This window comes from Panthera leo, chromosome E3 (assembly GCF_018350215.1).
Source record: "Panthera leo isolate Ple1 chromosome E3, P.leo_Ple1_pat1.1, whole genome shotgun sequence".
Classification (NCBI taxonomy): domain Eukaryota; kingdom Metazoa; phylum Chordata; class Mammalia; order Carnivora; family Felidae; genus Panthera; species Panthera leo.
The window spans coordinates 39,329,324-39,344,839 of NC_056694.1; the positions used below are offsets into that span (position 1 = coordinate 39,329,324).

Sequence of the window (15,516 nt, forward strand, 5' to 3'; positions counted from 1 at the left end):
CCAGCCCGGTGTGGGCCGGTGAGCCGCACGGGACCCCCAGAGGAAAGCACTCTGGCCACCCCGTCTGCCTGTTTAGATGGAGGGGGCACAAAGGTTCAGAGACAGGGTGCTTGCGAAGCAGGGAGGGGTGAGCCCGTCTGTGCCACAAGAGCCCCGGCCTTACTTTAGGAAGGTGACCTGAGAAAAAGTCACGCGGGCTCTTGAAGCAAACGTATGTCCTCCACACGGTTCAGGCCAGTTCCCAAAGTTGCCAAACGTGAGATGTTTCCCAAACCAGCAACCTCACTGGGCCCCTGTCAGTCACACCCTGTCCCCCATTCATGCTCGTTCCCGATCCTCAGGTGATGGGCTTCCCCGGGACACAGGCCACAGTTCTCCCCAAGTCCTTGTCCAGCCCAGGGCTCCTGAGAAGGAACCCGCCCCGCCTGGGCGAGGTGTCCAGCCTGCTCGCCCCTGAGGGAGAGAGAGGGCGGCAGGGACTGTGAGGTTGGCCCTGTCTGTCAGCACTGCCCGCGCGTGCGTGTGTGTGTGTGTGCGCGCGCGTGTGTGCGTGTGCCCAGCTGCGCTCAGCACGAGTCCTCGGACGCATTTACGGTTGGCACCGAGGGAAAGCAAGCACACTCGGGGAGCTGCATTCTAGAGCCTGGTCTGGAGGGCGTCAGTTCCCAGCAGGGTGTGACACGGGTGGGCTGGGCCATCCCTGTTCCCCTAGGGGGCTGGGACCTGGGACCCACTGGGCTGCAGCACCAAAGTCTGGTCCTCACAGGGGTGGAGTCCTAAGAAAGGACACGGAGGCCTTGAAGCCGACCAGTGTGTGGTCCTGGCTAAGCGCTTGCTCCCGTTTATTGAGCACAGCCACGCACCCGGCGCCCTGTAGGTGCTCCTCACAAGGAGGAGGTAGATGTCGTAGCCCATTTTACAGATGGGGAGACAGGCTGAGTGGGCCTGTGATGTGTCCACAGCCACTTGTCCAGCCAGCCCTGCCCCACGGCTTGCTGGGGCTTGGCCAGCCATCCGGAAGGAGATCTGTGGGGGCCAGAGTCCTCCTCGGGTCGAGTCTGGAGGCAGCGTGCCCTGACCAGGCCTTGAAGGTTTTCAGTGGGACTTCAGGGTCACCTCCACAGGAAAATGGTCACTGATGGCAAGGGCCTGGAGGGAGAGGAGGTGGGGCCTGCTGGGCAACCTCTCCTCCCTTGCAAGCTCCACCCCCTCCACCTCCCACACCCCCGCCCCGGGGGGGGGGGGGGGGGGGGGGGTGGGGGTGGGCGGCGGGCATCTACAGACCACTGTGCTGCCTGCAGGTGGCGTGGGGCACGGACTGGGGACCCCACTCCAGAAGAGACCAAGGGCATCTCCTCCCGCCATCCCACACTTGTTCCTTTCGGCTTGAACTGAGCCCCTAAGGGCGCTTCCGAGACACTAGTGCGGGGAGGGGCGCCCCCGGCCTTGGGCAGCAAGACACTGGCCACCCCCACGCCCGTCAGTTCCCCCCCCCCCCCCACGCCCACCTGAGTCTGGTCCAGGCCGAACTCCTCCTGGAAGTCGTGCACAGCGGCCGACTGGGGCTTCAGGCTCCTGCGCAGGCGGGCGCCGCACACCACGATGCGGTCGTAGGCGCAGTCCGAGTTGCCCACCGTGGTGTCCGCGCTGTCCGGGATGAGCCACTTGAAGACCTCGCTACTGCGCAGGCGGATTGCCGGCCAGTCCTGCGCCCTCACGTAGCTGCAGTCCGCATTGAAGTCGCCCAAGAACAGCAAGTCCTGCGGGGCCGCGAAGCCGGGGCTGAGCCCGCGAGAGGGACGCGCCCCCCACCCCCACCCCGGACGCGCCCACTTGGGGCGGGAGCGGGACTTACGTCGGTGCCCCATTTGTCGATCACGTCCAGGTACACGTCGTAGAGAGCGTCGATCTCCGCCACGGCCTGGTGCGGCGCTGCGTGCAGCGGGATCAGCACGAGCTCCCCGGCAGCTGCGGAAGGCGCGTGTCAGAAGCGGGAGGGGGGGGGGGGGCGGGGGGGGGGCGGGGCCGCGGAAGGGGAGGGGCGGGGCCTTACCCGAGCCGGGGGCGGAGAACTTGACCACGAAAGGTTCACGGCTGAAGGCGTCATCCGGGTCCGGGTACTGGTACGTGTCCACCACCGACACCGCGTCCTTCCTGGGGGAAGGAGACTGGTGGTGGCGCTGAGCCGGCCCCCTCCTGCCCTGCGCGCCCAGGCCCCGCCGCCCCGCCCCTCACCTGTAGACGAACAGGTACATTTCTTTGTACTGCTCCCGACCCAGGGGCTCGCTGCTCACGAAGCTGTACTCGTGCCTGGACACGCTGCGGAGACAAGGGCCAGGCCCGCGGTCAAGTCACCCGCCGGGCCCTGCGAGCCCGGCCTGGGCTCCGAACGCTGGACCCTGTCCCCCGCACCTGTTGATCTGCTCCATGAGCGCGGACACGGCGCTCAGGTCCGGGTCTCGCACCTCCTGCACCAGCGTGATGTCATAGCCAGCCACGATCTGGGGGAGGGGCCGGCAGGTGCGGGGTCACGCGCCGGCGGAATCACCGGAGAAGCCCAGCTGCGGCCCCGCCTCCCGGCCCCTGGCCTCACTTGCGCAATGACACCGCCGCAGGCTGGGTCCGACACTTTGCTGTCGCCAAAGCTCTGGATGTTGAAGGCTCCGATGCGCAGCGCCGCGGCCCCGGCGGCCCCCAGCGCCCAGAGCGCGGCCATGAGGGCGCGGAACCCACCCATGGCGCGGAGCGGGCGGCTGGGAGTGACAGAGACGCTCCTGAGCTCGAATCTGGAGTCAGACACACCAAGCCGCCCCTCTCCGCCCCAGCCCCGGGGCCACGGGGGCCGGTAAGAACGCTTGACACGGAGGTTCCCCGCGTCTCCATGTCTCCCCAGTGGTGCACTAGGCCTACCGTGGCCCTTCTCCATCGTAGGGAAACTGAGCCCCAAATACAAGCACCCCATTCCCATCCAGCCCCCTGGTCGGCCCAGTCCTCCCCAGCCACGGCACCCCCACACGGGCCGGCTCCATCACTCACCTGGGATGCGGATGGGGCGGCAGCCGAGGCTCGGGATCTAGGTCAGAGATCCAGGCTGGGGGTGTGTCTGTGGCACAACACAGACTCCTCGCTTGGCGGGGCAGCAGTTCTGGTGCCAGGGCTCAGGCGGGTATTTGAGGCCCTGGTCCAGGGAGGGGCTGGACTGCTCTGGGTCCGCCCCCTCAATGAAGTTGGACGCTGGAACTCCTGGTGGCCGGTCCCAGGGAGAGCCCTGACGGCCAGGTGGCAGGGGCATCCACCCTGGGCCTGCTCTGGTGCCCCCAAGCCCATCAGAAGCGGGACTCCGCAGACTCTGACCGCCTCCCAGCACCATGTCAGGACTGGATAAGAGGGTCAGCCATCCAAGGTCCAGTCCTTGTTCCTGTCCTCCCCCCACCCCCCAAAACCAGGTCATCCAAAATCTCCCTCCTTCAGCGGCACCTTCTGGGAAAACAACGCAGTGCAGCCCTGTCCCCCCACACGCTGTCACCTCAAGGGAAAAAGCCTTGGTCCCGTCCCGACAGACAGCACCAGGGCTGGAGGCAGGGAAACGGCATCCCCTTCCACCCACCTGGGGGGAGCTCAGGAAGCTGGAGTCACGACTCCCACTGGGCAGGGCAGCAGGAGGAGGCTGCCTGTCCACATGCCAGCGACACCCACACACCGCCAAGGTGCCGCCAGCCCCTCCGGAGCCCTGGGTGGGGCGGCCGGGCATGAGAGTCCAGAGGGTGGCCCGGGCAGGCGTGCTGCCACAGGGAGACCTGCCAGGACAGTGGCCCCAGACCCCGAGGCTGCCGCTGCCACGGCAACACCACAAGTGGCAGATTTTCACATTTTATTGTAAAGCAACAAAAAACTATTTACACTCCCACGTCCCCTCTGAACACCTGAATTCTGTGTTCTTTCTTCTCCGGGGCCTCGCCCCTACCCAGCCCAGCCCCCAGGACCCTGCAGGCGGCCACGCTAGACAATGACCGTCTGCACCTCGAGCTGGCCCTCCGGTGAGGCGATGACCAGCTCGCCCGCGTGCTCTAGGATTTCAATGTCCTCCGACGAAACCATGGTCACGGTGGCCTGCTCGGCGCCATTTGCACCCGCACGGGCCGTGAGCACGGTGCCCTCGCTGATGGCCGAGGCCAGCGTCATGGCCACCTGTTCCGTCAGGCTCTCAGGGGTGGCGATGGTGATGGTGTCGGCGGCAGCCGCCTCTGGGCCCAGCCCCGCCTCCTGGTCCATAGTCACATTCTGCACGATGATCTGGTGCCCGGCGCTGGCCTGGTGCACGATCTGCTGTACCACCTTCATGATGTGGCTGTCCACCTGTGGGGGGCCCACCGCTCAGCTCGCGCAGCGGAGGGGCGGGGACGGGGGCCCACACCACCCTCCTCGGCCCTCCCCCAGCCCCTCACCTCTGTCTGGGCGCCCTCGATGATCTCCGCGGCTTCGCTAGCCTCCGCGTCGTCCGCAGCAGCCTGGACACGGGTCAGAGGTCAGCCGACCCCAGGGGAGGCTCCGCCACCGTCCCACCCCGCCCCTGCCGCACCCACCTCAATGATGTACTCCTGGGTGTCGGCCACCACGGAAGAGAACTCAACCAGCACGGCGTGCGGGTCCTCAGTGAGGACTGCGGCGGCCGCCGCGGGGCTCTCCTCGGCCACCAGCAGCTCCTCCACCTCCAGCAGGCAGCCGCCTGGGGCGGGAGGGGGGGGGGGAGGGGCTCGGTCAGCACGCCGGGCACCCCTCCCCGCCCTCGCCCCCCCACCGCGCCGGGCCCTGACCTTTGGTGCGCAGGTGCCGGTTGAGGGTGCCGTGCTCGGCGAAGCCCCGGCCACAGCGGTAGCACTTGAAGGGCTTCTCGCCCGTGTGGTGCCGCACGTGCCGCACCAGGGAGCCCTTCTCCCGGAAGCCACGGCTGCAGAACGGGCACACGTGCGGCTTCTCCTCCAGGTGCGTCCGGAAGTGCACCTGCTGGGCGTTCTGCGGACCCGCACCGTCAGTGCCCGCCTGGCCGCGGCCTCCGGGCCGGGCCGGAGGGGCTGGGGGAGGGGCTGTGAGGTCAAGAGGCAGGGACGGGACAGGGATCTGGCCCAGGAGAGGGGAGCCCTCGGGTCAGGGGTTGGGGCCCGAGCACCCACCTTGGTCTTGTAGCACTTGCCGCACTCAGGACACGGATAGGGCCGCTCATCCGAGTGGACGCGCCGGTGGCCGCGGACGTGGGCGATGGTCTTGTAGAGCTTCCCGCAGTCTCCGCAGCGGAAGCGTCGCTCGTGCACGTGAACCTCCTGGTGCTTCTTGAGCAGGTAGGCCTTGGGGAAGGCCTTGCCACACTGCACGCACGTGAACGGCCTTGGCCCTGGGGCCGCACGGGATGTCAGGCCGGGTCGCCACCCGAGGGCCCCAAACACACATCCTGGCTGGCTGCCGGGTGCCCCCCACTCCTGCCACCCACCTGCGTGGCCCCTTTTGTGGGCCTCCAGGGTGGCCGCCGTCGGGAAGGTCTCACTGCACTGAGGGCACGGGTGGGTCCTGGGCACGGCTGAGGGCCCGCCGGCCACCTGCTGGCGGGCGGGGGGAGGTGTCCCAGCATGCCTCCAGCACCCACTGCGGGCTGGACCCCAGCAGCACCAAGAACAGAGCCGTGGCACCCCCCCACACCGGCAAGCTCCACCATGAGCCCAGGGAAGGCAGTAAATGGGGGAAAATCACTGCGGAAAGCGGCTCAATGTTTCCACCCCAGGGAACACAGCAAGGACGGCTCCCAGGCCAGGGTCGTGACCCTGTACCCAAGGTCTGACCCCCCAAGGAGCTCGCCGGCGGCGCAGCCACCTACTGTCTCCGCTGGCTCCACCTCCAGCAGCGGCAGCTCCGGGGGACCGTCTCCCAGGGGCTGGGGACTGGGCGCCGCGGGAGGGGCTTGCTCCAGGGCCCCCTCTTCTCCAGTGACACGCTCAAGGACAATGCCGGAGTTCTGCATGGCCTGGTGCAGCAGGTTCTCACGGCCACCCTCGCCGGAACAGGGAAGCTCCTCGGAGCCGGGGGGCTGTGGGCAGGCAGACGGAGGGCAGCTGGTCAGGCAGAGACACTCGGTACCCACTTGCACGCACTACACGGAGCAGAGCCAAGGGGCCCCAGGGGCACTGTGCTTACGTCTTGGGGGCCCCACAGCCCGTTCCACCTCACCCCCAGCTCCCTGTCCCTCACCCCTCCCTGCCCTCTGGCATGCCATTGGTCTCCCGTCTCCCCTGCAACCACACTGAGCACCAGGAAGGCAGGCCAGCTTGGTCCCGTTCCCGCTGGAGCCAGTGACCGGCACAGAGCCCGGCACTGAGCGGACAGAGGCCAGCCCCTGACCTGCCCGCACCTCTGGGGCCAGGGCTTTCATGCCCAAGGGAAGTTCTTGCATCTGGACGTGGACTTCGTGGATGACAGTGCCCTTGGCGTCTGTCACCAGGTGAATCACAGGCGATGTCTCCATAGGTTCGCCCGTCACCGAGGATGATGTAACGGTTCCCACGGTGGAGGCGCCAGACCCTTTAAGGCAGAACCAGGAGTCCCTGAAGAGACCGCTGACCAGGGCAGCACCCGGGCCCGGGCCGGGGCGGGGAGCCCCTACCTCGCGGACCTGCAGGCGTGTCCTCTTTGCCCACAACCACGTCCTTGCTCGCGCTGAAGCGAATCTTTTCGGTGCACGGGGTCAGAGACTTGAGGTGCCGGGTCAGCGCACCCGACTCCCGGAAGCTCTTCCCGCACTTGGCGCACTTATAGGGGCGCTCGTCTACGGAGAGGGCAGGGTCAGCCCCAGGGCCAAGGGGCAGGCAGGCCCCCAGCCACAGCCTCACGCTCCCCCCAGAGGCAGGGGCCACAAGGCCGGCTCCCGGCCCCCTCCTGGCTCACCCGTGTGCCGCCGGTGGTGCCGGATGAGCGAACCCTTGGTCCGGAAGGACGCCCCGCACAGCTTGCACTCGTGGTCCTTGCGGCTGCTGTGGGTGACCATGTGGGCCTTGAGGATGCTGCCCTGGGGGAGAGCGGGGAAGCAGGGCTCAGGCACCTCCCCGGAGGAAGTGGGAGGGAGGCCCGGGCCCACCCGCCGGCGGGGCCCCGAGCACGCAGCCCCCGGCCTCACCGTCTTGAAGGTCTTGTGGCACAGCGCGCACACGTATCGGCCGTCCTTGTTCACCAGCAGCTTGACCTGGGCCTGCTCGCCCTCCCCGGGAAGGCCCGGGCCCTGACGGCTGGGGCTGCCTGGGGCTTCCGCCATCTCGCTGTCCCCCGGCTCTGCCTCGGCGGCCACAATGACCTCTTTGATGTGTCCACCGCCTGAGGAGAAGAGGGTCAGCCTGAGCCTCGAGACTCTGAGGGCCCTGCCACCTCCTTTGATCCCTGCCTGGGGACGTTGCTAGGACATGGTGCAGCTGTCCTGACCGCCCTCCAGCTCCAGGGCCTAGTGTCTGCTCCCTGAGCTGGAGGCCGCCCAGAGGGGCTCCAGGACCCCAGAATGTGCCCAGTGGGGAGACCCACCATGAGCACCGGTGCCCCCTCCTAAGCCAAGGAGCGCAGGACTGGATGTGCGCAGGGGTCCTGCCCCCTCTGAGGACAACTGAGTGCCAGCACAGAGACGGTGTGGAGGGGCCGGGCCCGCCCACTGCACCGGCTCCCACTGTCAGGTAAGAAAGATGCCTCGGGGGACGGGGGGAGGTCACCCACTGTGTCTTGAGGCAGGCAGGCTGGGGACCCTCCCGGGAGAGTGAGTGCTCCCGAGAAACCTGGAGCTGCCTGAGGAAGGAGGCCTGGCCTTGGCGCCTCTCACGGGCGATGAAAAGATCTGACGATGTGCAAAACTAAGCTGTAAACACACTTCATAATTTCTGCTCATAAAAATGACATGTGGGAAGCGGCTGTAAAGCCACTTCTTAGGAACCATCTCAATCAGTCAGACATAGTGTGTTGACAAGCCATTCTCACACAGAACGCAAGCACCGTGACTCAGACAATTAAGACCATCTCTCGCCCATGCCCTGGCTTATGTGCTGGATGCTCTATCTTTGCTCCGCCCCAGAAGCAAACCTCCAGAAGGCCAGGGACCTCTGCCAGGCGAGGACTTGGGATAGAGCGCGGCACAAGACACAGCAGGCGGACGGCTCGAGGAAGGGAGAACAGGGCTGCCCTGAGTCCAGAGATGAAAACCGAGTCTGTTTCCAGCCAAGAGGCAGGAGGGCCGGGAAGAGGTATCTGGCCCCCCACACAGCCCCTGCCGACTGTGGCCCCTGGCCCCCCAATCCTGGGAAGCCAGCAACTGGCAGTTTAGGACTCTAGCCAACCCCGGAGCAATGAGTAGCAGACTCCTAGGGGGCATGTGGTGCACCCAAGATGCCTGCAAAGGGGGAAACTCCCAAGGGGCCAGAGAGGCAGGAGGTACCCAGAGGGGAGCCCTCAGAGCACAGGGACGAGCCACCGAGCAGCAGGTGTGGGCCAGCTGGAGGTCAGGGGGGCGGGAAGGGGCCTGGCTAGAGGTGCCACCCAACCCCAGGGGATTTGTTTTCCCCTATGACACCATCCAGGGCCAGAGCATGGCCCCACCCCCCACATGACAACATTCCTATCCAGAATGGCAACAGGTGAATGTCCCTGTCCACAGGAATGTCAGGCAGGGGAAGGGACGGCATGGACACAAGGACGGATGTCCGGCTGCCTCCCTGAGGTGGGTCCGTGGCAGAAAGGCCTACTCTGCGGCTCCCCTCCCGAGGTCTCCACCCCTCTTCCTGCCCCATCTGGTCCCAAGGGCTTCCCAAGGCCAAGGTGTACCTGTCACCCAAACCCACATCCTGTGCAGCCGCCCACTCAGGCACCTGCCAAGACTCCTGCCCAGCAGACCCCTAGATAACAACCCTTCCTTCCAAGCTGGACAGCAGGCTGCACCCTCCTGTCCGGCTGCCCTTTGAAGGATCCCCCTTCCCATTCCAGACCTATCAACTCCTCCCTCTCCCGCTGCACACCAGCAAGGCACTCGAACTTAAAAAGAGCCATCAAGGAGGCTGACTGGGCACTATACGCTCATAAAAGCCAGGTGAGAATCAGGGCAGGAGTTGCCACACCCACAGGGGAGGGGACAGCCAAGGTCAGACAGCAGGTCCAGACAGGGCTGGAGCCACCAGTGCATCCTGTGCATACCCCAACCTGACCCATCAGAGTGGACTGGGGTGGGGAGCAGGAACCGGGGTTGGCAGAAAAATGGGGAAGATTCCAGAAGGACCAGGGAAGGACCAGGGAAGCAGCAGGAGCAAGCAGCCAGCTCGTGACTGTGCACAAAGTGAGGACTCCCTGAGCGCAGGCCACACGCCTCCCCTCTCCTGGCGGGCAGGGCTTGGTGCCCAGTGCTCACTCTGGAGGGCCTCGGCCCTCCTCAGCCAGGCTTTGCTCTCAGGAGAGCAGAGGGTCACAGTAGCAAGGGTCCCTCGCCTCCAGCCCTAACCACAAACAGCTGTGCTGAGAGCCACACACGGACAGACACAGGGAGACCGCGCCGGCTTACCCACGATGTCGGGTGCGTGGCTGATGTCTGTCGTTAATGCGGCCGTCTCCACCACGATGTGGGCCACCGTGATGGGCTCCTCCGGGCCGGCCACCGCTGGCACCACCTGTTGTGGGGGGACAGGGGACAGAAAGGATTCTCCTGCAGGGCTCCAGAGTTCCCTTGGCTTGGAGAGGGCAGGCTTGGGTTTATCTCCACATGGGAAGGCTGCGGTGGGACCTGTCATCTCCCCTGACATCTCTCCCACCCCTGCTGTGAGTCTGACTCCCATCCTGGTCCCTCCAACCCAGGCCTAAGGGGTCAGCCCCGTCACTCAAACGCCCCTGGCCACCATGGGCCGGATGCAGAGCAGCGAGCACCCTTGCAGAGGGCTCCCGGGAGAAGTGACCGGCAGTTCCAGCCTGAAGCCCAGCTGGCCGTGCAGGGATGAAGGTCAGCACCCTCACCCACCAGCCCCAGCCAAGCTATCAAGCGATGTGGGTCCAGGGGCCTTCCTGGAGGAAAGGGCACCACGGGGAGGGGCCAGGAAAGAGCACAGGGTCTGAGGGAGATGGCTGTAGTCCCACCGTCCTCTGGGCCATTCCCTGTGACGACCTGAGGCGGCTGACATCTCCCAGAGCCTCCTTTCCCAATGCCATCCGACGAGGGGCCCGAGAACACCACCGTGCAAAGGTGCTGGGAACCTTCAGAGGCCTGCATGCGTACAGCCCAAGCACGTGCAGCATTACAACCTTGGCCATGTTTATGACAAAGTGGCAGGACTCCCAGAGCCACCCTTTGCAGGATCCCGAGAAACCATGTGTCAGGGGTGCCTGGGAGCTCAGGTGGTTGAGCATGTCACTCTTGTTTCGGCTCAAGTCATGATCTCACAGTTTGTGAGTTCAAGCCCCATGTCAGGCTCTGTGCTGACAGTACAGAGCCTGCTTGGGATATTCTCTCTCTCTCTGTCTCTCTCTCTCTCTCTCTTCCTCCCCCAACCTCTGTCTCTCTCTCAAAATAAATAAATAAATTTTAAAAAGGAAAAGAAAAACCGTGCGTACAGGGCAGGAGAGAAGCCAAAAGAACAAAAGCCACCATGACAGCCCTGAGCCACTGAGCCAGGACAGACCCTGAGGCTCCAAGAAAGGAGGGATGTCAATTGTGCAGGCTTCAGCCAGAGGCTGCTGGGAAGGCAGGGCCATCCCGGGCCATCCAGGAAACTAGGAACACTGCCAAGCTCTTAGGGACAGGGCCCAGGCTCCCTCACCCATGACCAGATGCCTGTCCTCTGTCCACCCCCGTGCCACAGGGAACCGGCTGCACAGGTCTGTCAGGGCACGCACACACCCCTTCCCGGCCACCAGGTGAGCCCAAGGAGGAGGGCGCACATGTGCGTGGACGTGTGGTGGCAGGTGGAGAGGGCTCACCTCCTGGCCCAGCAGCGCAGCAGCAGCAGGGGCGGCAGGCAGGGCCTCCTGAGGGGCCCGCTGGCAGACTTTCTGGAGTTTGTGCTGAACAAAGTCTTCCAAGGCAGTGAACTCGGCCTGGCAGCGGCCACATCTGTGCACATCGTCCTCATCTGCAACAAGCCTGTGCTCAGTGGGGCCTGGGAGGGCCTCCAGCCCTAGGCCAAACCCACCGAAGGGTGCCATCGGACCACAGGCACCTTCCAGCCTCTGGTGACCTGCGGAAGAGGTGCCCACCCCAGGGAGAACAGCATCCAGCAGGCGGGGGCCCCAACCTGAGAGTCAGACTGCAGAGATCCAGTGAGGCTGCCGTGCCCAAAGCCCCCACTTCAGAGATGAGGGGACAGAGCCCCAGGGAGCAGCTAAGAGGTGGAGGGATTCACCCAAGCCGGTTTGGGGACAGTGGAGGACCAGAGTTTAAGACTGCTTCATCAGCTCTGAACAGGCAGGAGCTCCCTCTTCTGGAGAAGACACTCAGGGTGGAACTTCCCAGAGAGGCTCCACACCCCAGGCTCAAGTCCCTCACCATGTAGGCTGACCGTGCCTGCCCCAGGTCCTACAGCAGGCGCTTCCCACTCACTGAGCCCCTCCTGGGTGCCAGGCACCTCACTGGGGATGTCCCCAAATCCAGCCAGCACCCTGGGGAAATAAGGATGACTATTCTCATTCCAGGAAAATGACCTGAGATTCAAGACCACCCAGCTGGTGAGTGTTCGGGCCAGAACCTGAACCTGAGGGTCTACTCCGGATGCCCCGCTATTTGCACAAAGGGATGGGAGGATGTTCCTTGTGCTTCTATAAAAGTCTGCCCGTTCCCACCACCTCGCATCCGGTCCCACATCAAGGTCAAACCCAGGCCTGGCACACGGAAGGATCCCAGCCATGTCTTTGGACTCAGTGGGCAAACAAAGGCCCACACCACAACCATGACGGGCCCACACAAGACCACCTGCCAGGGGGCGATCCCCTCCAGATGGTTCGCAGTCACAAGCGAAGCACTGACGTGCCCACCACCCTTTTAACCTTCCCCCCTTGCTCTCCAAGTCTGACTCGCTGTTGCCAGCGAAGGAACACCCACCACAGAAGGGGACGCACTCCGCCCCGTGTAACAGTGACGAGGCTGGGGGCAAGCACAGCAGGGCCCAGCAACCTCCAAAGAGATCCCTCTCCAGGCTGGCACTGCCCCTAGTGGTACTGCCCCTCCCCCAGCTGGAATAAGAAGGAGCAAGACAAAACCATGCGCTGAGAATAGGAGTTCTGCGGAGACAGGGGCCACTACCCCAATATCGCCAGCCAGCCCCCCTCCTGTCTGGCCCAGTCTATAGCCTCATGAGACAAGCTCGGAGGAGAGAGACCCAGCTTCTGTCTGCACAAGCTGTCAGGGCGCCCGGTCGTCCGCTCTGCCCTCAGCCAGTTGCCACCGGCTCCGTCTTCCCTCTCACCGGGGTCCAGGGAGGCAGCGCAGCCCAGAAGGTAGGGGAGTCGGTTGAGGAGTCACACAGCCCTGGCATCCAGTCCAGTCCTTGCTACTTACTAGCTGGGTGACCTGGTCACCTTCACACCTTTGAACCCCAATTCCCTCATCCACAAAATGGGAATGAATCACAACAACAACAACAACAACAACAACAACAACAGCAACAGGAGCGTCCAGGGTTGGTTTGAGGACAAAAACGCTGATGCCGGGTTAAGTGCTTAACACGTTTTTAGCAGCAGCAGCAGCGGCGGCGGCAGCAGCATCCCCTGCCCAGGACCAAACAGCCAGAACGTGGCGAAAGTGGCAGGTGTGGGATGGAGCCCGCAGGCCGGCTGCAGGGCACCGGCTCTCCGCCACTGGGCTCTGCTGCCTCCCCGAGGGGCAGCCGGGGGCCTGGGGCCCGAGGCCCCGCCCCACCCCACCCCCAGCCCCAGCCTCCAGCCCCACCCCAGCCAGGGCTCTAGAAACCCTTCAGGTGCATTGGGAGGGGGCCCAGCGGAGGGCGGGGCCTTGCCCAGACAGGAAGGCGAAGAGGCGCCTGACCGCCGGCCTGAGGGCCAAGGCCGCCGGTGGAGGCGACGGCAGAGGTCTCCACACGAGCAACCCCACAGCCTCGGGCACCTGTGAGTACCCGCAAGTGGGCACCGAGGCCCACGGGGTGATGGGCGCCCACAGGAGAGGCCCGAGGGTCTGAGGAAGCCGGGGAGCGCGTGGAGGGCTATGCAGGACCCCTTGGGGACCCGTGAGGTCCGCAAGGAACCGGGGTCTGGGACGGTCGGTCGCGTCCACAGCTTAGGCCCTCGGAGCCGCCTCCAGCCGGGACTGAGCCGTCCCCACCCCGGCCGCGCCCGACCCTGTCAGGCCCCGTCAGGCCCTGTTACCTTCTTCGCTAAAGGGCGCCGGGAGGCCGAGGAACCCGCCAGGAGCCAAGGCCGCCGCCGCCGCCGCGACCCCGCCCTCGCCCGCCTCCCGCCCGGCTTCGGCCCGGGCTTCTGCCGTATGCGCGGCCGTCACCCGCACTGCCATCGCGCCCTCCATGTCGCAACGCGCCGCAGGAAGATGGCGGATTTACGACCGTGTCGTCATAACAACGGGCCGCGCTGAGGCGAGCGAGAGAAAACGAAGAGAGGAGGCCGACGGGGCGGAGCCAGGTGGGTTTGACAGACAGGCAGCGGGGCGGAGCCTAGGAAGAGAGGCCTAGAATCTCAGAGGCGGGGCCAGACTCCCGGAGAGAAGGCAGGGGGAGGGGCTGCTCGGGGGCGTGGTTACGCTGGAGCGGACTGACTGGCAGGCGGAGGGGCGGGGACAGAGGCGGGCCCGAGGGGCGGGGCTGGGTGAGGCGGGGGCGTGGCCATGGCGGCGGGGCGAAGGGCTTGGTTCCCCGAGCGGCCCCGGGAGCTTCAGGAAAGGTTGAAGCAGGCGTTCTGAGCCGGTGGTGCCGCCGCGGGCGCCCCGCTGGCGAGACACTGCCCCACCCCAGCTCCGGCGGGTAGTGTGGTGCGCGGGTAGTGCGGTGCTCGTCGCCCCAGCCCCACCCCCTCGGGTCAGAGCCTCCCTTGTTGCCACGGTCGCCGGGAGGCACCCGATTTGGGTTTGGCTCACGGGTAAGCTTCGCTAAGCCTTTTATACTTACGCGTATTTTTTAAATTGTAATAAATATACATAAGACTTGCCTTTAATGGCATTTAGTGCATTCACAACGTGCACACAATGTGCATCACCACCGCCAAGTTCCAGAACATTGTCGTCATTCCAAGAGGAAACCTAACCCCTTAGCACTCACTCCCCATTCTCCCCTACTCCCAGCCCCTGGCAACTACTTTCAGTCTGTAAGGATTTGCCTTTTCTGGATATTCTCAAATAAATGGAATTACACATGTGGTCTTGTACATCTGGCTTGTTTTGCTTAGCGTAATGTTTCCCAGATTCATCTGTACTGGAAGCACGTCACTACGTTTCTTTTTATAAGCTGAATAATATTACATCGCCAGGAAAGACCACAATTTATTTAGTCTTCGCATTCGGTTGGGTTGTTCCCACCTTTTCCACTATTATGAATAGTGCTGCCATGAACACACATGTACAAATTCCTTTTATTCTTTTCAGGTGATATTTAATTAGCTCTATGAAGGTAAGCACTTTACAGGATTTTCTCATTTAAGATACCAATCGCCCCCATTTTGAAGATGAAGAAACTGAGGCACAGTACTGATAGGACGCTTGCCCAAGGGCGGACTGGAGACTGAAGTCTGCACAGAGCCATGGGCTGGAAGCCCACAGGATGTGCTCTCTCCCACATCAGTTATCTTCTGTGGCCCAGCCCCGTGCTGAATCCCAGAGACTCAGATGAATCAGAACTGGTCTCCTCCAGGAAGGCTAATCTCTAGAAAAGACCAAGCAGAGACTCAAGGGACGGGGCAGAGAGTAGACTGTTCTGCCCTGGCAAGGACACCAAGCAGAGACTGTCTCCATGCTGGGGCTGCCCAGCTGGGCCCCCGAGGACCCTTGGCCTGGCAGAAGCTGGCCTGTGTGAAGCACAGGTCAGATGGTCAGAGGTCAGACTGGGGTAACGATGAGGTTGCTTTCTGCATGAGGCTTGCTCGCCAGTGCAGGGGGATAGGCAGACGGTGTGAAAGCATTTCAAAAGGATCCCTCTGACTGCTGTGCGGATAAAAGGACCTCAGGGCCCATAGAGGCAGGAAGATCCCAGATGGATGGTCTCTGAGAGGGACAAACAGGAGGAAGGCCGGGGAGGGGGTGGGGGGGAGCTTGTGGAGGGGGCTTCTGGGAAGGGAGGACCAGGAAGACACCTTACTTAAGGATGTGCTGAAGAGTAACGGTGAAGCCAGCATCAGAGAGAGAGAGGAAGCCCCAGAGGAATGGGATAGGGCAGGGTCTCAAAGGCAGAGGACACCCTGAGTGTGGGTGGACACGAGGAGGAGCCGGCCCAGGGGAGACAGAGAGCCTGCCTGCCGCATGCTCCAGAACCGTGTCCGGAGCGGACCAAAGCTCCTGCCTGGTGGCTCCCT

At 64.1% G+C, this 15,516-nt stretch overlaps 2 protein-coding genes and 1 long non-coding RNA gene across 8 annotated transcripts; 1 reads left to right on the plus strand and 2 right to left on the minus strand.

Annotated features, from left to right (window-relative positions):
• Positions 1-284: 284 nt before the first annotated feature.
• On the minus strand, positions 285-2,737 carry DNASE1L2 (deoxyribonuclease 1 like 2). The gene is given in 7 exon segments (XM_042921141.1): positions 285-1,149; positions 1,509-1,760; positions 1,856-1,972; positions 1,974-2,154; positions 2,236-2,319; positions 2,413-2,501; positions 2,594-2,737. Coding segments are annotated over 7 exon segments (921 nt in total). The 3' UTR covers positions 285-1,095.
• A 1,120-nt stretch (positions 2,738-3,857) lies between these two features.
• E4F1 (E4F transcription factor 1) lies at positions 3,858-13,541 on the minus strand. 5 transcript variants are annotated; one of them, XM_042921138.1, is made up of 14 exons: positions 13,369-13,540; positions 10,972-11,123; positions 9,566-9,671; positions 7,160-7,353; positions 6,931-7,051; positions 6,659-6,811; positions 6,398-6,567; positions 5,867-6,076; positions 5,486-5,591; positions 5,172-5,389; positions 4,815-5,013; positions 4,584-4,726; positions 4,446-4,508; positions 3,858-4,356 (listed from the first exon to the last, which is right to left on the minus strand). In XM_042921138.1, the coding sequence occupies exons 1-14, from the start codon at positions 13,523-13,525 to the stop codon at positions 4,000-4,002; spliced, it is 2,349 nt and encodes a 782-aa protein (XP_042777072.1). In that variant the 5' UTR covers positions 13,526-13,540; the 3' UTR covers positions 3,858-3,999. The 5 variants fall into 5 exon arrangements, with proteins under 5 accessions (XP_042777072.1, XP_042777071.1, XP_042777070.1 ...); XM_042921137.1 differs by having other exon boundaries at positions 5,486-5,594; XM_042921136.1 differs by having other exon boundaries at positions 6,650-6,811.
• On the plus strand, positions 7,348-9,998 carry LOC122209370. Of its 2 annotated transcripts, XR_006197569.1 has the most exons (4): positions 7,348-7,700; positions 8,093-8,261; positions 8,998-9,100; positions 9,856-9,998. It is a non-coding gene; the product is annotated as an uncharacterized LOC122209370 (long non-coding RNA). The 2 variants fall into 2 exon arrangements; XR_006197568.1 differs by having other exon boundaries at positions 7,348-8,261.
• Positions 13,542-15,516: the final 1,975 nt, after the last annotated feature.